General features: G+C 35.6%; 2 protein-coding genes across 3 annotated transcripts; both read right to left on the bottom strand.

The window, feature by feature from the left end:
* Window positions 1-163: 163 nt before the first annotated feature.
* Window positions 164-15,283, bottom strand: LOC125267582 (selenocysteine insertion sequence-binding protein 2-like). 2 transcript variants are annotated; one of them, XM_048189357.1, is made up of 18 exons: window positions 15,126-15,283; window positions 14,419-14,505; window positions 12,688-12,880; window positions 12,534-12,600; window positions 12,241-12,455; window positions 12,047-12,128; window positions 11,300-11,415; window positions 11,082-11,216; window positions 10,526-10,561; window positions 10,298-10,408; window positions 9,647-9,767; window positions 6,480-6,643; window positions 6,106-6,262; window positions 5,779-5,950; window positions 5,342-5,562; window positions 5,099-5,253; window positions 3,855-4,023; window positions 164-1,307 (listed from the first exon to the last, which is right to left on the bottom strand). In XM_048189357.1, exons 2-18 carry the CDS (start codon window positions 14,436-14,438, stop codon window positions 1,186-1,188), a joined length of 2,256 nt encoding a protein of 751 aa, XP_048045314.1. In that variant the 5' UTR covers window positions 14,439-14,505; window positions 15,126-15,283; the 3' UTR covers window positions 164-1,185. The 2 variants fall into 2 exon arrangements, with proteins under 2 accessions (XP_048045314.1, XP_048045315.1); XM_048189358.1 differs by lacking the exon at window positions 15,126-15,283 and adding an exon at window positions 14,942-15,086.
* Window positions 15,284-15,509: 226 nt separating this feature from the next.
* Window positions 15,510-22,944, bottom strand: mfsd10 (major facilitator superfamily domain containing 10). Its single transcript, XM_048189360.1, is given in 14 exon segments — window positions 15,510-16,235; window positions 16,414-16,503; window positions 16,912-16,959; window positions 17,089-17,179; window positions 17,327-17,335; window positions 17,337-17,436; window positions 17,947-18,058; window positions 18,152-18,260; window positions 19,255-19,434; window positions 19,557-19,715; window positions 20,129-20,232; window positions 20,348-20,444; window positions 21,392-21,611; window positions 22,794-22,944. Coding segments are annotated over 13 exon segments (1,350 nt in total). The 5' UTR covers window positions 21,539-21,611; window positions 22,794-22,944; the 3' UTR covers window positions 15,510-16,131.
* Between the last annotated feature and the right edge of the window lie 698 nt (window positions 22,945-23,642).

The following is a 23,642-nucleotide window of genomic DNA, read 5'->3' as shown; positions in this document are numbered from 1 at the left end:
GAATGGACAGACACAAACCTTAGGTTTTTATGATTAACAATCATAAATGATAGAATTTTCATATTTGGGTGAACCAACCTTTTAAGCACTACACATACATTTCTGATTTCTACTAAATATATAATGGTATACCAAAGACAAGGGCATTTCTGACACAACAAGATCATTTATTGCAATGAATTTATTGCAAATACTCTAAAACCTTCACAATCACAAAGTTGTTTTGGTCCCAAAGTCAATATTCTGAATCTACACAGAAGCAGGGCAAAAGGTTTATATGCGAAAAAATAATTTGTTACTACTAAGTGAAGTTGTGAATTGTTAGCTCTATGCTGCACGAATATGCCATGAACCACAGACTACTACACAACTGCATAACACACACATTCCCTATTAACTGCAACCGGTAGCATAAAGACATAGAGCTAAACTCACACTGAAACATTTAAGGAGAACTACCTCAAGGACTCAGTATTAATGGATTAGCTAGTGTTGAGGAACAGCCAGAGGAGAGTTATAAATTAAAAGTGGAGACTATGATTTAGGTAAGTGATGTTTAATAAGTTCTAGGAGGGAGAGGTATATCCTACCAACAGTTCACGGTCGTAACAATCATTTGCTTATGAGCCTTCAGAATTAAACAGCACCCTGCTAATAGTCACGATACGTGGGCTGCAAACACAGTGGTCATGATCAGTATAATTGTGCATTCAACATGAGAAGGAAAATACATTTGATTTACAAATGTAAACATGTACATAAATTAAGTGGTTCAGATTGTTCCTATGATTTTATCAAACTATTACACTAATTTTAATAGAAATACAGGGATATTAGCTATTTGCAAAAATATTCACCATTCTGACTGGAAACATCAAACTAAGTATGTGATATCTATAAGAAAATATGTAGTCAAGGGCTGTTCGCTATTCTCAGCTATACTGCCTCTTGATTTAATACACCATTCCAGGTCACAGGAAAATATGTTTACATTTTTTAATAAAATCCTCTTAGACAGGCACATTTGGTATTTCAAGCTATTCCTGACATATCTCACAAGGTGCTAGAGGCTCACGCGGGGTTGGAAACACTGTAGTGATCTGTTTCCGGCGTCACAGAAGCATGGCCTCGACACTACAAACTAACAAAAACATTTGACTCATTTGTCTACTGTATGCACTTCCATCAACTTCCTTCATGGTCATCCAGCAGCTGTTCTGAACCAATAGAAATGGATGAAAACTGGTCCTCGAAATCCAGGAAAGGGTGGTTGTAATCTTTCTCAAGCATTTTCTTCCAGATTTTAACTGAGAAAAGAACAGATTAAAACAAATGGGTGAATCAAAATGCAGTCAGCAAATAATTCTTAAGTTTTTACATCAAAATATGTAAAATGATTAGAACTTTAAAAGGTGCTACAGAGGATCTTTTCGTCGACTGAGAAACCAAAGACTGTTACTGAGTTTTTGAAATGAGCGCATGCGTAAGAACAACCCCCCTACTTCACAACTCATTTTGAGGGAACGCCTCCCAAAACTCGTGCACGAGTATTGGAACAAGAGTGTTTACCACCGGCATTCACTGTGTCGTGTTAGTGGATTCATTATGTCGGACTCACCGCAGGTAACTCATAATCTGCAGTTCTTACTCCTGTCTCCTGACAAAAACATTGCATGCGTCACCTGTGGAGTGTGGAAAGTTACTGGAGCATAGTGTTGTCAAAAGTACCGACTTCGGTACCTAGTCGGTACTGAAATTTAAAAAATGTGACGCTTTGAGCGCTGTTGAGTGGATTCGTTGATCATTGTAGCCAATCACAGGCATATCCGATGAGCGTGTCAATGGCCAATCAGAGATGTTTACGAATCCGCTCAACAGCGCTCAAAGCGTCACGTTTTTAAAATTTCAGTACCGATAGGTATCGAAGTCGGTACTTTTGACAACACTACTGGAGCACGCAGCCGTGCACGTCTCTCACAAGGAACGTCACGGCAGTGATTGACAAGCCGGAGGGCCAATCGTTTACGCGATGATCGCGTAAACGATTGGCTGATGTTTTTAAGGCCCTACCTCATGCACAGATGATGTATATTAATGTTATTCCTTTCAGTGCACCTAATAAATAGTCTTTTATCAGTTAGTAAAGACAGTTTCAAGTAATATTGCAAAAATGTATAAAACAAAACATCCTCTGTAGCACCTTTAATGAAAAGTCCTTTCATAAAAACTCAGGCTGATGAGTCAATATTTGGCTATTATGCGAGTATCAGCTTACAACTCCACCCACTTGACCATTTAACAGAAGTGATCCTTCTTTACAGATCAAACAAACATTACTGCTCAAATGTTTGGCGTTGGTAAGATTTTTTTTGTTTTGGAAAGTAGTCTCTTATGCTCAGCAAGACAAAAAATTATCAAAAATAAAGTAAGAACAGTAAAATTGTGAAATATTTTTACAATTTACAAAAAATGTTTTTATTGTAATATATTTTATCATGTAATTTATTCCTGTGAGGCAAAGCTGAATTTTCAGCATCATTACTTAATATTTTTGTGGAAACAGTGATACTTTTTTACTGATTCCATTCCAGAAATCTTTTGCAATATTATAAATGCCTTTACTGTCACTTTTGATCAATTTAATGTGTCCTTTCTGAACAGAACTACTAAAAAGAATATTGATGCGGTAAAACCGACTCCATTGTTACTGTTCGTTTCACTGTGTATCAAGCACTGAGGAAGCCTCCGCAGGTGAAATCCAGATATGGTAATGGACGTTTTGTTTCTGACACTCGCTGTAAACAGTAGACCAATCACAACAGACTGGACCGTCTGACCAATCAGAGCAGAACAGGCTCGCAGCAAGGAGGGGTTTAGAGAGACTGAATTAGCCAGCTACGAGGTCATCTAGGTCCGGACCTCTGTATTTTTCCAAGGTGTATATAATAAAAGTTGTGAAATAATTACCTAATATAGTAATAACTCTACTGCTGCAAGGATATTGCACAGCACCAAGATCTTCTCATCTGAGCTGCTTCAGCGGTCTGTCACCGCTCGTCAATGTCAAAATATTTGAGATGACCAATCAAATCAAAAGTAGGCAGGCTTTATGTTTACAGTAGCTGCTGAGTGCGAACAGTGCAGAGCTTCAGTTACCTGTCATAAATTGCGAGATGATAAGTAGCTAAACTAATCTCATATTCCACAGCTGTTTTAGATTAGAAATGTTTTGAATTTGAAATTTTGAATTGAAAATATGCCTATTAGAGAGCAGGTATTGACAAAAAATCTACTGCTCACTGACATGGTTTTAAAGATGTTGTTATCCAATCTTTTTGGCCTTCAAAAGTCTTGAAATGCACATATGTAGATCAGAGAAAAATTCCCCCCAATCCCCATATAGCTCAAATTTGGGACCTCTGTGATTAGAAAACCCTGCCTACGCCCCTGTGTAGGAGACCTCCAAAACATATATAGGATATAGCACTTTAATTTCGACTATGGCCCTTTTTAGTAAGAAATGTGTCAATTCCAGATAATTCACATTTTCTGTTCTCATTTTAGTGAACTTTGAGCACACATTGTGTAAAATAATTTCATCTGATTTCATCCATTTTGTGTAGCTCTTACACAATATCTGTACACATATCATCAATCACTAATATAATTTCAAAAACTCTTGGGGCTATTCATGGCCGGCATACCTATAAACAAAGCAAGTAAGTTACACATTTACATATTTAACAGTTAAGAGTAGCTTAACAGAGTAGTCAACTAAAAGAATAATGAAACCGCAGTATTGCACGCAAAAGCAATAAATTCACACTATTTTTAGGTTTTTAATTAGGACGTACTGTACTCTGGCTCTTCTGTTCCAGAAGGTTTTCCAGACGGCTCCACCTCCTGTAGCTCCTCCTGTAGATCCTCCTGCTGTTCCTGTGATTCTGCCTCCAGATTTTCAATCATCACCTCATAGGCCTTCCTGGCCTCGGCTGATAACTCAATCATTTTGTGATAATGGTCCTGTGGCCATGAAATAATTACATGTACAGGAATCAGCAAAATTCACTAAATCAATACAATCAGTTAAAGGGATAGTTCACCCCAAAATAAAAATTATCCCATGATTTATCCCATGATTTGTATGACTAGCTTCTTTCAATCAGAGTTTTATTAAAATATATCCTTGCTCTTCCAAGCTTTATAATGGTAGTGAATGGCTCTCCTGATTTTGAAGTCCAAAAACATGCATCTATCCATCATAAAATTAATCCATATGACTCCAGGGGGTTAATAAAGGCCTTTTGAAGCAAAACAATGGGTTTTCATAAGAAAATTATCCATATTTAACACTTTATAAACTAAAATAACTAGCTTCCGGCAGACGGCCTGCGCAAGTCGACTTACGCCAAAAAAGTAACCGTTGACGCGATGTATGACGTAGGATGTAGGAGTAGCATAAGCTTAGACGCCTCAAAGCGGTTCAAACAAATAGGGCTGTGCAACAAACACAAGCTCCTCTTCTCTTATATTGAAATCCTCTAACATTTCTCTTTAAAATTCCTTGTTTTAGACTTCTAATTCATGACCATTGTTTTGTTTTGCTCTATCCTCTGCACTTCCGCATCGGTCAATATGTCATGCGTCGGGTCAGGGGTTACTCTTCCGCCGTACCTCAATTTGCATAGGACGTCAGTCATAAGCTAGTTATTTTAGTTTATAAAGTTTTAAATATGGATATTTTTCTTACAAAACCCATTTTATTAACCCCCTGGAGTCGTATGGATTAATTTTATGAAGGATGGATGCACGTTTTTGGACTTCAAAATCAGAAATGCCATTCACTACTAATTATAAAGCTTGGAAGAGAAAGGCTTTTTAATATTTTTTAATATAACTCAGATTGTGTTCGTCTGAAAGAACATAGTCATATACATCAAGGATAGCTTGAGGGTGAGTAAATCATGGGATAATTTTCATTTTTGGGTGAACTATCCCTTTAAGTATAATGACTTATTTTACAGTAATGCCACTCAAGATTCTTTACAAGAGTCAACAATATTTACCACAACTACAACCAGAAAGTTCTGGTACTTACTTGTGCGCCATCGTAGTTAAAAATGCCCACCAAGCTGACGGGAACGGCTTTATTAACACAGCGGCCCAGTGCCTTTCTCGACAAGGCAAACACAAATGGGATACCTTGATCCCGGCATGTGTCAATGATAGTGTGAAGAGCCTCATCTAGACCTCCTACATTAATACAACAGGCCATCCATCAACAACAATTACAGCTGCAACATGAATCAAAACGTAAGTTTGTGCTCTAAGTTCACGCTACCTTTGGACTGAATACGTTCACAGTTGGGCGAGATGATAACGCACTTGACCTTCCTGAGTTTGAGGTGTTTCAGCACCTCTCGTAGGCCCATGACCAGCCTGCGCTTCATCCTGGCCTTCATGGGGTCTTTCTGATAAAGACGATCCTGAAACCTCACCAGCTCCTTCAGTAAGCTGCTCACACATTCATCTACATCTTTGCTAAGCACTTGGTTGCAGTAGCTGTAGAATTAGAAGAAAAATATGTTTACTACAAGTTAATATTATTAATAATAAGAATTATTACTAAATTTATTTTCTTGCTTCACTTGAAAAGAAGTGAATTTCAGGACCCAGACATTAATTTCATCATGTCTACTAGTGTTTTTGTGAACAATTTGCATATCTTTGAGAAACAAAACTAAAGCCAAAACAAAAACATAACATTGATTTTCTTACTCTCTGAACTTCCTGCTGTGGATTTTGGGAAGATTGGGATTGGAACTGGGATTCCAGGATTTTAGTGTTGCATTCTGTGACACACCATCATCCAGCTTGTGATCAGATGGCGAACCAGGCTGGTCACACTCTGACTCCTCAGTACCAACGAGTTCAGGGTTTTCATCTATATCTGATACAGATCGTGAACATCTTCATTTCACATATTGCAAGAACACTAATGAGACCAAGCAAGACAACACTAAAACATTTCATATTCTGAGCAACCTCAGTAATCGTCTACAATGATCACTTATGCGATGATAATATTACAGTGCGTGTTCATACTTGTGTGAAGATGTTGGTCATTGTCAGGTAGGCTTGTATCAGAAGGATTCTCACTATTACTAGTTTCCTTTTCAGCAGCTTCAGTGGCCACTCGGACCGGGTCTCTCTCCTCCAGCAGGCGGTTCTGTTTCCTCTCCTCTCTCTCCCGAAGAATGACCTCAGTTGTTCAAAATGCAAAACATCTTTTAGAATGCTGATCAAAAATTTAATGAATGCTGACTCAAAATTCACAAGAAAAAAATAAAATAAAAATGTTAAAAGGTGTGTGTAATTTCTACACTAATAGCAGCATCAAATATAAATGGATATTCTGTTTGATAACACCAATGGCACAGAAATTACACACTGCACCTTTAAATGGACACTGGACTCACTCTTTTGAGTGGTGTTGGTTTTTTCGCCTTGGGAACTTCTCGCTGTTTTCCCTTCTTCACTAAGGGACAAGTGGAGTCCAGCGGATTGTGTGGTGTTTTCTCTTGCTGCCATGGCTTTTTCTGAACAGAAGTTTCTTTGTGGACTACAGGTAGAGCTCCTCCAACTAACACACCGGTAATATTATTTGTAATATTAGACATGGTGACTTACATCATGGTGTTCTACTAAGAGTTTAAAGGGTTAGTTTGTTAAAGAATAAAAATTCGGTCATTTATTCACACTCATGTGGTTCCAAACCTGCATGACTTTTGTTCATCTTCAAAACACAAGTAAAGTACACCTAATTCATTATTTTTAATTAAATCTGAGAGATTTCTGTCCCTCCATTGAAAGTCTATTCATCCAAAACTCTGAAGCTTCAAAATGTTCCTAAAGAGAACAGAAAAGTAATGTATATGAATTGAGCGGTTTAATTCAAGTATATTGAATGAGGTTTCCCAATGAGGTTTGTTCTTGCCTGTCCAGCAAGTACGGTTGAGCCTTTGTTTGTTTACTTATCAATGTTTATATGGTGAATAAAATCAAATTAAATGTTTATCATGTTAAGTAGGGGTGTAACGGTATATGTATTCATCCAGAACAGTCATGGTACGGACGTCCTGGTTTGATGCATACAGTCAGATGACGAATACAGTCAGTCACAGGCGATCCACACTCCAATCCAGAAGGGGGTGCTCGTGGTAATGCAACGCTGTTTGCTAACCGCCACAACAGCTAAAAGAGCAGCAGCAGAAGAAGAGATGATCTATGCACCAACCCAAAATAAGAATGACGAGTTCAGATGGCACGCAAGAGCTTGCTAGTAGCCTATATGCTGAGTTTCGATTCATTTTTGTGACGCGCTCATGCCGCTCCACAAACTTCACGGAAAGGAAACCGGGATGGCAGAAAGCAGAATCCTGTTTGTTTTCTTTATTTTATAAAAGCACAATGTTTTGTTTTTAGATATGTTTTGAATGAAGTCTTACTCTTATCTGTATGACCATAAATGACAGTTGTTTCCACTGTTAAAGGTCCCGTTCTTCGTGATCCCATGTTTCAAACTTTAGTTAGTGTGTAATGTTGTTGTTAGAGTATAAATAAAATCTGTAAAATTTTAAAGCTCAAAGTTCAATGCCAAGCGAGATATTTTATTTAACAGAAGTCGCCTACATCGAACGGCCAGTTTGGACTACATCCCTCTACTTCCTTCTTTAATGACGTCACTAAAACAGTTTTTTGACTAACCTCCACCCACAGGAATACACAAGAGTTGCGTTTGTAGAGTGTGTTTGTCGCCATGTCGTCGAAACGCTGTTATTTTCATCCCGCAGTCCAATCACCGGGTCTGATTCCAGCTCAAATTGATAGGGTAAAATTAAAGACATGTTTACAATAACACTGAGCGCATGCATCTCCACGTTATGGTAAGAGGCGCGACCTTTCCGGGCAAGATGCGCTAAACTGCTGTCGAATCACAACACAGGAACCGCTGGCACAATCAGAACTCGTTACGTATTTCTGAAGGAGGGACTTCATAGAGCAAGGAAGTCATCAGCCCGTTTTTATGACAGTGGAAACAGCGGTATACAGATAAGTATATTATGTGAAAAATACTGTGTTTTTTTACACGCAAAACATGAACACATGTTATATTGCACACTATAAACACAATCAAAGCTTCAAAAAAAAAAAAAACACGAAAACGGGACCTTTAAGAGACAAATCATTTGGCATTGTGGCAATGTGTGTCATGGAAGTCTCACTACTACTACTACTACTACGAACTCTGATGTGCAAAGAAAATGACAGGTAGGCTACGCAAAACACAGCCATTGGATTTTACTGTGCAGCATTGGTCAATCTAAAGGAGGCTGTACTGTACCAACTACTGTAAATCAGGGGGACTAAATGCCACTATGTGGAACAAACTGTAATTTGCACTACCATCTGTTCCAAATAAATGAAAAGAAACATAGCATTTGTTGCTTTTTCCTCTTGTACAAAACTCGTATCGAACCATGACCCCAAAACCGAGGTATGTACCAAACCATGACTTCTGTGTACCGTTACACCCTTAAAGGTACAATATGTAATATTTTTGCAGTAAAATATCCAAAAACCACTAGGCCAGTGTTATATATTTTGTTCACTTGAGTACTTACAATATCCCAAATGTTTCCAACTATTTGTAAATTGTGAGAAAATTGCAATTTTAACCAAGGCTCCGGGACGTGTGAGGAGTCGCCTGTCAATTGCATCATACCCACGCTAACCCTCGTTTCATTTAGTAGAAACCATGGAAACACCAAAGACGCTTTAATATATTACACGTTTTAATAGACATAATTATTTGTATTAACAGTAATACACAATTTTCTCCATCATACAATACGTTTTAAAATTAAATGCATGCCATTTATCAACACAAGCCATCCAATATTTAATATGATATTCTAAAATTAATCTATCTTACTGCAGTGTGTAACAGTATCTCACAGCAGCCACCGAGCGAACGCACAGAGTAACGTTATAACGTAATTTTCAACACTCTCAAATGTATCTAATATGATAAACAGAGCTGCGTTACCTCATACTCATGACCGGAAAAGCGGAATAAAAGTTCCGCTGCTTGTGAGGCGTGTTGCGCAATCGCTCCAGTGGCCTCGTTCAGCTCCCACAACACTCGGTCCTGCTCTGCTTCACCACATGTCCCAAGATTCTGCTCTCAAAACTTTATGTCATCAAGCTACGCCTTTGTTTTGAATAGGCTTCTACCGACCTCTAGCGGCCAAAATTATTACATATTGTACCTTTAATGTACAGTGATCTCCTCAGATCTCTTCAGAAGACTTGGATTAAACCGCTCGATTCATTTAGATTACTTTTACGTTCTCTTTATGAACTATTTTGAACAGTCAGTGTTTTGGGCGAACAGACTTTCAAAAGAGAGACAGAAATCTCTCAGATTTCATTAAAAATATGTGTATTTGTGTTTTGAAGATGAACAAAGGTCTAATGGGTTTGCAACAACATGATGAAATGATTAAACGATGACAGAATTTAATTTTTTTTTGTTAAAGTATCCCTTTAAATGCATTAAACTAACCAGTGTATCCACTTTTACCTGAAAGTGTTACTGGTCGCTGATCTTGTTTGGATTTTTGAGACTGTTGCTTCCGCTCAAGAACTGCCAGCATGTTTCCAAGGTCAAGCTGTACAGGAACTTTTGACTTTTTCTGACTAGTCTGATGAGATAAGATGGGATAAGAATCAATTACAAAGTGCAACCATCTCGTTTTTCAGAAAAATTGATTGATTTCAAAAGTTCATTTAGATTTAAGTGTGAACTAGGGCTGTCAAACGATTAATCGCATACAAAATAAAAGTTTGAGTTTGCCTAATATATGTGTGAGTACTGTGTTTAATTGTTATGTATATATAAATACACACAAATTAATGTATATATTTAAGAGAAATATCTTATTTATGTACAACATATTTTTATTTATATATAATATAAATTACATAAAAATATAAATAAATACATATACTTGTAAATATTTCTCAAATTTATACATGGATGTGTTTTTATTTATATATACATAATAATTACACACAGTACTCACACATATATTAGGCAAACTCAAACTTTTATTTTGTATGCGATTAATCGCGATTAATCGTTTGACAGCCCTAGTGTGAACCTTTATATATGATGGACGGAGTGTTTTGTTTTGATAGGGTTTTAAATATTGCACTGGAAAAATACACTAACCTGTGTTTTCTTAGTGTCAATGGAGGCAGAAGTAGGTGAAGTGGCTTTGTGTTTTATCTCTGGGTGTAGAGACAATCCCTCTTTTTGTGCTACTGAATGTCCTTTGAGTTCCTGAATCAATATAATTACAGATGATACAAAAAAAAACAAGTGCATATTTCAGTCTTTGATATTCAAACATTTTATATGACATCAGGATGTGCTCAGGCCAAAAGAAAAAAAACTCACAAATGCAAGCGACAGGTCTGGAAACTCCTCTTCATCCTACAAAAACAACACTTAGATAAATCACCATTATACTTCTAATGTAGGTTAACAATCAAACATAAGAAAATATAAAGTTATATTTCAACAATTAAAATTTAAAATAAATATTATCATATAAAAAGCTTCTAAAACCGCTTCTAAAATTTATACCAGTTATTTTAGCATCATTTATATACTATTATAGTACTTTCAGATCATTTATATTTTAGTTTCAGTTTTTTGTGCTTTTGACATTTTTTTTTTTAAATACATTTCTATATACATTTAAATAATTTATGTTTTAGTATTAATTATTTATTATGTCATCTTGAACTTATTTCAGTTAGCTCCCAAGGCAAGGCATCATCTAATATTAGTATTTAATTTCAACTTTATTTCAAAAAAATGGTTTTAAAAATGATTTAATAGTTTTAGTTAACAATAATGAAACACCATTTTTTTTCCAAGTAACAACTTAAACATGAAACTTCTCAAATCTAATTTCATGCATGAAGAGACATAAATCAACAGATTTTACCTCAAACTTCGGTGGCTCCTGCTGTATCAGATGTTCCTCTAGTTCCTCTGTGTTCTCAGATGCCGTTTTGGATTTTTTCTTTTTCTTTCTCCTCTTCTTCTCTGTTTTCTGCTCTGGTTGTGCGGATAAATCCTCCTAGACAAAGAAAATGGTGAAAATTGTGTATCTATTTTATATAGTACATGCTCAAAATGCGGATGGACAGTGCAGTGGTTTACCTGAGAAGATGTGTTGGCTTTGGGGCTTTTCTGGATGACTCTGGGAGGCTGAGAGGCAATGTTTGCCCAGGATTGAGCTGAAGATCCAGTAGGATTGGATACTGCACTATCCTGATCTAAATCAGATTGGATTTTGCAGAATATGATACCATTTAATTGCTTTAATATTGAATTTTAACAATCTAATTTAAAAAGATGCACAACCCATTTTCTGAAATATGATGCATTTCTCAGTAAAATTAAACATTTATTCAATTTATTTATTTTCCTTGAAATACCATAAACTGATGAATTGTGCAAAATAAGAAAAGGGAAGAAGTGTATTATTAAAGTTGGCACGAAACGGAAGTTCCGATGTTTTTTTCCCCCTATTGTTGTATATATATTGAAATGGCTTATCGAACAAGAAAAAAAGTTTGGGACTTGATTTTGTCCATCAGAAAATTGATTGGGTCATTAGATTTTTGTGGTTTGAAATTGCTGTGATCTCATGTGAGCCCTCGCACCAGAAACACGTCATCAGAGAAGAGATGTCACTGCAAGTGGGAGGGGTTACTTTGATTAAAAATAACAAGGGCACATAACTTAAAAAAAAAAAAAAAAAGATGTGCACAGATAAATAATTTATAATACATTCTGCAACATTCCCAAAAAAAATAAGAATTGTCAATATTGATTTCTTGGTGACTAAGAAAATAAACAGGGTCCATTTTGATTTCTCATGCATGCATGTTAGCACATCTTTACCTGCTGTGATAGCTACTGAAATATCACACTTTCCACTGGACGGGACTTGCTGTGCAGACTTGGTTCTTCTTTTCGGTACATTCTAATAAAAACAAGTTTCAGTGAGGCCGTAAAGGCAGCGCATGTTAATAAACAGCTGGTACTTGAACAGAACAATGTGTTCTTTGGCTCAAACCATCATCTATGAAAGTTACCTTACAAATGAGTACTGGTGAACTCTGACGCTCTGCTGGCATGACTGCACTAGCACATACTGTTGGTTCCTGGTGCAGGGAAGCTGCTGTATGGTTGCCTGGTGTGATATCACCCAATTCAGGGAAATCGGCAAGTTTCATTTCAAACGTGCTACATGTAATGCCCAATTTGGCTCTGTCAGCAGGGTTTAGGGAAGGTTTGGACCCTTTGTAACCTGAAACAGAAACAAATCGTTTGATTATGATTTAATCAGTAAATTGTTATCATTACGCTTCTTGAAAGGAATTAGCACCTCTGTCTGATCTCCTGCTGATTCTTTTGTCCTGAGGGGAAGGCTCAGCTCGGTTGTCCTTCAACATCTGAAATATCGAAAAATGTTATTAGGCTTTTAAATGCGCAACAGCATAAAGATGCAAATCATCCAAATGGCCATACTAGAATCAGACCTTTCCAGTTTGCTTGTTTGAGCCATCTTTCAAACCACTGCGGGTTTTGAGATCAGCGCTCTTGTTGGTGTGAAAGCTGCTGTTGAAGCCATGCATCCTTGGTGCCACGTCATACTGATTGTCTACTGATCTCTGCCTTCTCTTAAACCAGTCCTCAGGTGACGACTGGCACGTGTTGTTTTTAGATGGAGTTCTGTGTACAATAAAATAAAACGAAAATCATACTAGTCAAAACCAGTTCAGATTCTGATAGTGCTCCACTGCAATGTGATGTTAAGTGGCCCCAAAATGCAATTAAAGCAAATGATATACTGTTCATGAAGACATGAAATATTGTGACACGTTCTTGCTGTTAAATGTTAAAACATTCATAGTTAAAAGGTTAGTTCACTCAAAAATAAAAATTCTTTCATCAGTCACCCTCATGCTGTTCCAAACCCATAAGACTTTGGTTAATCTTCGAATCACAAATTAAGATATTTGTAATGAAACCTGAGATGTTTCTGTCCCTCCATTGAAAGTCCAGTTAACCAAAATGTACAAATATCCAAAAAGGAAATAAAGACATTGTAAAATGAAACCATAATCGAGGCAGTTTAATTCAAGTCTTGTGAAAAGATACGATCACTTTATATAATGAACAACAACAAAAAACACATAATTCATATGGATTAATTTTATGATGAAATGGGTGAACTAACCCTTTAAAGTTATGAACTACACCTGTGGTTACTTTGACAGGAACTGTGTAAACTTAAGCATTTCAAAAACAGCCCAGTCAGCCATATCATGGCCATGCATTAAAGGGTTAGTTCACCCAAAAATTAAATTTCTTTCATTAAGTAGGCTACTCACCCTCATGACGTCCCAAACCCGTAACACCTTCATTCATTTTTGATGAAATCTGAGGGAAATCTTCGGCTCAGTATGACAACAGTTCATATTGTTGAATAAAGTCGTTATTTTTGTTTTGTTTTTGAGAATTCAGAAACCCTCGGATTTCATCAAAAATATCTTAATTTGTGTTCCGAAGATGAACGAAGGTCTTACGGGTTTGGGACGACATGAGGGTGAGTAATTAATGACAAAAAAATTCTTTTTTGGGTGACCCTTGTCAAAAAATCCTAAAGGATTTCAGTAAGAAATCTGTACTGGATTTTCTATCATATTTTGGAACATTTCCTATAGGATTCCATTAGGAACTGTCTTATAGGATATTTATGTCTTGTCCTAAAAGATTCCTATAGGATTCTGTGAGAATTGTCTTATAAGACAATACATATAATTTCTACAGGATTTTAATGGGATCCAATTGGGTCCCTATTCAGGACTCATGTAGATGTAGACACTTTTCATCGGTCAATAACCCTTTAAGAATAGATTTCCACAAATTCATGACCATGTTTTAGACTCATTGTCATGTTGTACAAATTAATCCCCTTGTTTTAATTTAGTTAATTTGTGAATAGATTATACCCAAAATGAAGGGAAAACAGAACTTGTGGCCACTACATGATGTTGTTTCCCCCCCTGCATGTCAAGTGGAAAATGAAGTAAGTGTCTATCACGTTTGGGAAAGCACTTTATTTGATGGTTTGTTATATTATGCAATGAAAATACACTTGAAGTTTCCCAATAGTCTTTTGGGGGCACTAAATGCGCTTATTTGGAAAAAAAAGAATATGTACATGTTGTTAATAAATCAGATGTTACATAATCACTTATATTTACCTTTTAAAATGATCCTCCATTTTGTCTGGCCGTGGAAGGCTATGAATCAAACAACTTCAGAGGATCCAAAATTCCAGCCTTCATTATCTGCGAGTACAGAGACAGGTTCAAAGAACAGACGGGTGATACGACAACATGCACGAGCTGAAATGAAGCTGATTTAATAAAATAATAACCAATCACTGTATGTAGAGCACAGATATGCGTTTAAACAAACGATGCTGAATCCATGTCTAAATGACAAATAATGACGCAGCAAACCGAAATTAAAGAGAAAACACCACTCAGTAAACAGTACAATGTCATAATAATCCACTCAATCAAAGTCACTTTCAGGGCCAGACGGTTAAAAATAAGGTTTATGCTAGCTACAAACGGACGTTTATTATTTTATCTGTGCATCGGTAAACATATATAAGGATTTTGCATGAGTTGTAATGGAGATGGACTGGATCGGTTAGCAGTCAGCTATAGTACAGTGAACATCATGCAAACTTTGATTCAAACGTGAGCTACTGCTTACATGTCAAATAATATGATAGATTGAGACGCATGTTTAGCTGTCGACAGCTTTCAGCAGCTCTTCTGTGTCGGGTTCACCAGCCATATGGGATTTCTAGGATAGCTAGACATCTAAGCTAATGTAAACACAGTCATGATGATGATAAACTACAGGGAAAACCAACAAATAGTAAAATCTTTCATACCTTCCGGCCTTTAACAAACTCCATTTTAAAAAAGACGCAGTCCGGTCGGTTCAGATGTAAAACTGGTAGGCCAAATAATTAAAGATTAAACTCAAAGTTGACAACAAGCTCAATCGGTGCGGGAACTTTTATTTTGAAGGGTGTTCCGATTATACGACATTACTCAACACATGTTGTGAATGATGTGTGATATTCAGCAGATAAATTGGTTGATAACCTGTTATTATATAAGTGAAAATATATTTAGACTAGTTTATGCTGTAAAACTGTTTTGTTCTGCTAGTTTTATCTAACGGTAAACATTTTCTTAGTAAACCTAAGGAAAAAAACATCCTTAATGGCATGCGTATACTGTGCAAATTAATACAAAAATAAAGATAAATGAATAGTTGACAATAATCATCTTTATTTGTTTTATGAGTATACGTGTGTGTGTGTGTGTATTTGTGACATATCAGGACACAAATTTGTATAATGGCATGGGTATGACAGGTATTACAAGGAGAGGGTGACTTATGAAGACATTTCTCCGTGTCCCCATTTTTCAAAAGGCTTATAAATCATACAGAATTAGTTTTTCTGAGAAAGTAAAAATGTGCACAATTTCCTGTGATGGGTAGGTTTAGGTGTAAGACGATAGAAAATACGCGTTGAACTGTATAAAAACCATTACGCCTATGGAATATCCCCAAAATTCACAAAAACAAATGTGTGTGTGTGTGTGTGTGAAATATTTATAGAATTGTCATTATAAAACTGTGGCACTAACAGACAAACATATGCATATCTGTTGACCTCTGTGTTGTAAAAAATACATTCATGAAATATTGTTTTACTATTTACAGTCTTTGTTATTTTAACGGAAATGTAAACACATTTTTCATAAGTGTTACAAGTACATTGTATTGTTTTTCGTTGTAAACACTATAAGAGGAACATTCTTTAGTGGGCTTTAAGGCTTTCATCAAGGAAAAAGAGGTCTGGAGACATCCTAAAACTCATGATCTTACTCCTCCTTCTGTCTCTTCAGCTGGCTCAGTAAAATCAGAGGGACTATAAAGAACACTGAACTGAGTATAAAGCATAATTCTGCTCCAGCCAACCAGTACACTGAAAAAAAAAAAATAATAATGTTATGATTTTCTGAGAGCTGCAAAAAACAAAGGTACAGACTGGTATATAAAATATATACAGTAACTGAAAGAGACATTTCATTGCAATTGTAAGTTATGTTTAGGGTTACATTCAGTGTACACATGAAAAAAGTATTATTTTTTTATTTGTTTACCTGAAGAAGCCACAATAGGGCCTAGTGCTCGAGCTAAAGCTCCAAGACTCCGAAGGATTCCCATTACTGTTCCCTTCTGACTGGCTGAGCCTAAGACATTGACACAGACATCATTAACACCATCACACATTCAAACTAACTGTGAGAGATCATTACAATCATTATTAGAAGGACAGTTCACTCAAGAAATAAAAAATCATGTTGTTACAATCCTGAGTGATATTTTTTTTTCTTCTGTTGAACATAGAAGAAGATATTTTGTCTCAGTGTTTTCTGTCTATACAATGGAAGTCGATGGGAACCAAAACTGGTCACCACCACTTTTAAAAAAAGTATCTTCTTCTGTGCACCACAGATGAAAAAAGTACATTTTCATTTTTTGGTGAACAATCCTTTTAAGTAATGTTCTCTCAAAAAAGCTACAGAATGGATAACTTTATGAAAATTAATCTTAAGGCACTCAAAAAAAAAAAAAAAAAAAAAAAAAAAAAAACCCACCATGTTCAGACACTTGTGTTGAAAGGCATGGAACAACTATAGCAGCAGCTGCAAAAATAAATACATTAATTATTACAGATTGAAAAACTAATGCAAAAAATGCAAGCACATTTTTATTTGGATGATAATAATAATAATGCATTTGTATACTGACAGAATTGATGCCAAATTGCTTACCAAAAGAGTACAAAAATAAGCCTGAATAGAGTAGTGTCAAATTCCATGCTATTCCAATGAGCAAGAAGGCTGGTATAAGTGATATAATTGCCTGAAATACAGATATTGCAAACAAATATGTAGTCACAATGTGCAAGCCTTTGAGTAGTTAATTATTAAATCATATTCAGAGTTCCAAGAAAACTGCAAAAGAAAAGTTTAATTGACTTGTGATCCAGTAATGCATGAAAGAGTTTACCACGCGAACAAGTCTGGATCTGATGACCTGGTTTGATCCTGCGGGCATATCCGCCCTGGATCACTGCCATGGTAATGCCAATGAAAAAGAACATCTTCCCCTGCTGCATGCTACAACAGAAGAAGGCAGACCATAGGGTTCAGCTGCTCAATGATACACACACAATGATATCAGTATGTCACGGTTCCGATTAAGCAAAACATATCTCAGACTTTGCAAAAGTACATTGGTATATTGAAATCATATCCTAGGGGCAGCTATACTTTTTTTTGACCTTTGTTCACTTTCCCTATTTTGGTTGTTTATGATATATAATAAATTCTCCAAAACTTCCTGGTTCCTAATGCCTACATACAAATAAACCCACAGGCTGTTTTTCTCAACTTCTTGAGTCACTTCTCATAGTTTAAGTCGTGCCCTGAACTCAAAATCGATTAGTTAGATTTGCAACGGATGGTTTATCTGTTGAAGACAATGGCATGCTTTATAATGTTACACTTTTCTTTAAATGTTGTTTGATGTGTAGCAGCAGTAATCACGGCCTTTGTAGCCGTTTTGCTGAAGTTGTTAGAAGTTGTGACATTGAGCAATGTTGTGTTAGCTATAGATTCAGGCTGTACCTGGAAAACTGGAAGCGCTGATGTGTCAGAAAACTCAAGGTGAATTCCAACCCAGAGAAGAGAAATAGATATGCAAAGTAAACCAGTCCAAGCACCTTAAGATTTTGCATTTCTATAGTGAAAAGAAATTAAAATGACAGTTCATTCATTATTCAACCTGGTCATGTTGAAGGCTTCTAGGTTCGGTGAAAATTTATGCTCTCACTTTGTTCAGATGGTGGATTCTCTGTTCTTGTGACCGCAGTGAAACTGAAAAGTGCAACAGGGTGAAGAAGATCTCCTGATTGTTGAATACCTGAAGATTTCGATGCCCCCTGAAAAAGCATTCATTACACTTATAATTAAAGACAATGCTATGAACAATTAAAATTTAAAACGAAGTTGGAGTCTATTCAGGAAGTGATCACAATTAAGGTTGTGATGTAATGGAAGTAGCACCAGATCTTTTCTATCATATTGAGACGTACAATTGAGTGAAATGTATTAAAAAATGAGAGGGGACTTGGTTGTATTGTATAGTTGATTGGATGGAGGCAGATCTGAATGCAAGTTTGCAGTCGACTATAAGAAAGGGGCGGGGTTTAAGCAGACTAAATGATTGGAGAAATCCAGCATTTCACTGAAAATCTTTTTGATTAAAATTTTTAAAATGAAACATGCATTGATGAATAGTTGGCAATATGATCAATAAGATCAGAAAACAGATCGGATGAATTTCCATTTCAGTCCATTCTCAACTTTAAATGTTACTGTAAATATTAAAGCTCATTTGAATAATGAGTTCACTGAGAATTATATAGTTACATTATATTATTACAATGTACCTTAAAGGGATAATTCACCCCAAAATGAAAATGATCCCATTATTTACTCACCCTCAAGCCATCCTAGGTGTATATAACTTTCTTCTTTCAGTCAAATATTCTGGCTCTTCCAAGTTTTATAATGGGAATGAATAGTAACCAAGAATTTGAAGCCCAAAAAAGCACATCCATCCATCATAAAAGTAATCCATACGGCTCCAGGGGTTTAATAAAGGCCTTCTGAAGTGAAACAACGTGTTTTTGTCCATATATATATCCATATTTATAACTTTATAAACTAGACTCACTGGCTTCTGTACGTCAATTCTGACAGAAGAGTGAAAGAAGAAGGTCATATACACCTAGGATGGCTTGAGGGTGAGTAAATTCTGTGATAATTTTCATTTTTGGGTGAACTAACCCTTTAAGTGGCATTACATATCCCAACCATTATTTTAGTCACTAAATTATAACTAATTATTAAAAGTTTTGTCACATTGCTGACCTTTTGTAAAGTCTCTGGCAGCATCAAGAAAATAAAAAGTAGGTCCGCTAAAGAAAAAAGGACAGCCAGCATGGCAGGGCCTTGATAAAACACCTCAGCGTCTTTGAGTCTCAGAGCAAAGTATGCTCCCATTAATGGACCAAATGTGAATCCCAAGGAGAAAGCAACACCAATCATTGCCTGACAACAGAAGAAAACAAACCTAATGAATCCTCAAGTCACTCAAAAGTTAAAGTTAAAAGGTTAAAATGTCAAATTTGTCCTGAAAACATCAATTAATGATGTTAATGACCGTAACTCACCATTCCCTTGTTTCTTGCTTTAGGGCAAGGCAGGTCTGCCACAACAGCAGTGCACAAGCTGACATTACCTTTACAAATGCCTCCCACCACTCGAGACAGCAGAAAAACTGTAAAACTGTGAGAAATTGCCCACAGAATGTAGGACACTATGAGACCTACCTGAAAATCAAGGAGAATGTTACTCAAATCTACTGGTCTAGAAAAGGCATTGACCAATTTTGGGGGTAATGCATTACAAGTAGCGCAAGTTACACAATCAGATTACTTTTTCCAAGTAACTAGTAAAGTAACACATTACTTTTAAATTTACAACAAACAATCGGAGTTACTTTTTCAAATAACAGAGCGACGACATTAAAGGTAATAAACACATTTATTTTATTTGTTTACCTTTATGTCATGAGACTATTAACCAACACAAGAACTGTGATCATGTGAATGTGTTGTTAAATTATTGAAATATTAACTTAAAATCTAAAAAAATATTTTAGGTCAAAGGGGTTTGACTTACAAAAAGGTTTGGGAATCCCTGCCCTATTTGATCTTATTTTGTCAGTATGGTCTATACTTACAGTTGTTAACAGGAGCAGTGGTTTTCTTCCATAATCATCTGAAAGAGCCCCAGTAATGGGTGATGATAGAAATTGTAGCAAAGAGTAAAGAGAGCCTATCAGACCTAAGACACCAGAGAAGAAGATAATCAATGTGCATGCCCTCAATACAAAAGATCAGTTCGAATTATGTGCTGCATTTAAAGAAGCCCTCAATATCAGTCAGAGTAATTATGTTACCTCCAAAAAGAACACTGTTATATTTTGTTTCCATAGGAACTCCAACTGCCCCTCTGAACCAGTCCACGATGCTCTGTAATGACTGATACACGCTGTCCTGTAGAATACACAGGAAAAAAGTGACGCAGACAGAGATTATGACATCAAAATCATAGGTGAAAGCTATTTTTATACACACTGCAATGATTCTCTTAGCATTTTGTCTTGTTTTTCCTTACAAATATCTAAAAAAAAATATTAAATCAAGATGCATTTACTTGAGAAGGAAAATGACTTAAGATATTAAGCCTTTTTTTAAATCAAAATTATGTGAATTTGTGCTTAAAACATGAAAAATACTTCAGTATGGTAAGAATTTTTTTTCCCCATTTAAAATGTTTTTTTCATCACCCACTGACAGATATTGTTATTAAAATGTATCACCTATATGTATATATATATATATATCACCTAATTCTTTAGAAAAAAGTCATTTTGCTTTTCAAGTGAACATATCTTGATTTAAGAATGTTAAATATTTGTACTGGGAAAAAAAATACTGAATAAGACAATCATTATTTGCAGTCCACATTATTATGTTACTATTCAAATGCTGCTTTTCCCTCATGCAGTAGGGAAAATGTAACCGAGTAACAAATGCTACATGTAACACATTCATTGGAATAGTTCAATGAGAGCACGCTACATGAAAACATGAATGAAGCCATTGTTAGCTTCATTTAATGAGAAAGAACAGCTCTGATCTTGGAGGCTTTCCACAGGCTTGTCTCTTTAACTAAACTATTCAATATTATAAATTTCATTCATTCAGTATTCATTCATAATCATTGCTGACTTTTGTACTGGAAATGCTTTGTATATCCTTTCTTCAAAACTCATAAGTAGGGGGAACATGTCATGACTGGAATGCATCACACAGTCAATAGTTACATGCATGACTAATCCAGGTCAAAATACAGCAGCATTTCTTTTTGAATAAAGAGCCAGTCAAACACATTTTGAAATTTTATAACAACAATAAATCCAAATGATAACCTTTCTCACCCCAGTTTGACTGTAGTGGTCCAAGATGGAAGGGAGCAGGGGAAGTATTAATGTGAAACCCAGCAAGTCAAGCAGCAGTGCCAAGAAAACCACCCTGATGACTCTGGAGGAGTAAACATCCTCAGATGCAGTTTTGTCACCTGCCATTTCTCCACTTCGGTTGTTTTTCTTCACTGCTGAGAACTTTTAAAGCATCTCCTGTGGGAACTGAACTGAATCACTGAACAAAAACAAAACAGTGAACAACAGTATGAATATACTCCATTATTTGTTCTTGAAACTAAAGTACCAGTGTACTAGTATGGTAAAGTTTGTACATGGTACAATGGTACCATATGTTTCTGGTATTCTTTAAAGTCATGTAAATATAATTTACAAATAAGTCAGTACCATGAAATATATCTAAATATATATATTGTCATTTAATACCATCACTGCACCATATGATGCCACCATTATAAGTTTTAGGCTAAATAAATTTGTACTATAAATCTAAAAAGTTACAGTGTCATTATTGCATGTTACATGTAGTTACTGTAGTAATAACTAGAAATTATGCATAATTTCAGGCAATTAACCCTAAACCAAACCCTCACCCTCACCTTAATCCTAAACTTATAGTAAGTACATGCAGTTAATTATTATTATTCGGTACTTAAATGTATAATTACACTGTCATACTAACACCTTAAAATAAAGTGTAACCCTTTATATTTAGGTTACCTTGTTACAGTGTAATTGCACAAATAAGTACTGAGTAATATTAATTAACAACACATATTATATGGTTAGGGTTCAGGTTTGGTTTATGGTTAGTTGATTGTAAATATGCATAATTTATTGTTACTACTTTAGTAAGTATATGTAACATGTGTAACAATGACACTGTAAAATAAAGTGTTACCAAAAAGCATGTATTAATAAATATTTCAGTGTCTCTTGTTGTAATCGCATAAATAAGCACTGGATGATTAATTGACAACACGTACTTTAGGGTTAGGGATTGGTTTACTGTAAGTTGCTTGCAATTATGCATAATTTCCTGTTACTACAAGTAAGTACATGTAACGTGTAACAAGGACACTGCAAAATAAAGTGTTGCCAAAAAGTATTGAATAAATATTTCAATTTACTATTAATTATTAGAGGACTGAAATAAAAACAACTTGCTATAACTTATAAAATATCAAAACTCTCAAAACATTCATCATGCACCGGTCATATAAACTCGCACACCGCCCACACAGTATTTCACTCCAGTCTGCTTGAGAGTCCCTGGGAAAACAGGCAGTTCTCAAATCAACTGCAATAAATTCTAAGAGACTTGGCAGTTTGTAACTCAGTTAAGTCGGATATTTTCGTTTAACATAGACGGTACAGTAAAGTTCACTTGATATCTTACCTTGAGCTCGCAGTGCGCAATCAAAGTTCCCAGAAGATGCTGCTACTTCCCCACACACTCCCCCATCATGAACACACACCAGGAAGCGCGAGCGCGGTGTCTCATTTCACCAGCTACGACAACCGTGACGTGTAGAGGGATGAGCACGAGTTATACTGCTGATTTCTGTCAAGCCAATTTAATGAATGCATAAAAAGGGTGCACATATTTGCAAATAAGAGCTTTCCACAAAATATAGTTCATTGTGGATTATATTGTGAAGGTAATTTGGAACAACTGAGTGGGACGCATAATAAAACTGTAAGCATGTACAGTCCATCTATAGTATAAGTGTTCCTCATCTCTCAAAACAGATAATTATAGGACATGCATTATCAATGAAAATAAAATAAATGAATAAATGAATCATTCTTCTCATCCAAATGTTTTAATTTATTTGTTAATTTTAATTTTCAAGATCACTGGCTTGATAAGCCAATTTGTAATGTTTTAAAAGACCACGAGAGGGAGTTAATTGATAATGTTCAAAACTATTGACATAAGGTCAGTCAAAATATATTATATATAGGGATCTTCATCCTTTGGATAGAGAGGATGAGCATTTCATGCCTAATCTATAAATGAGTGATACACTTTTATTGAGAAAGTATTGTCATTTTTATTTTCTAAATATTTAGAAATTTTTCTGTTCAGGTGAATATATTATGACAATGTTAAATTACAGTTAAAACGAGGAATTCACCACATAAGTATTTTTGTCTCTACATAAGTCATTTTCAGTGGCATGTTTGGCTGGTTCATTTATGATCATGTTATAATAACATATTAATGTATTATATCTTGTTATAG

The sequence above is a fragment of the Megalobrama amblycephala genome, linkage group LG4, assembly GCF_018812025.1.
Source record: "Megalobrama amblycephala isolate DHTTF-2021 linkage group LG4, ASM1881202v1, whole genome shotgun sequence".
NCBI lineage: Eukaryota > Metazoa > Chordata > Actinopteri > Cypriniformes > Xenocyprididae > Megalobrama > Megalobrama amblycephala.
This window is presented reverse-complemented; position numbering and strand designations above follow the sequence as displayed.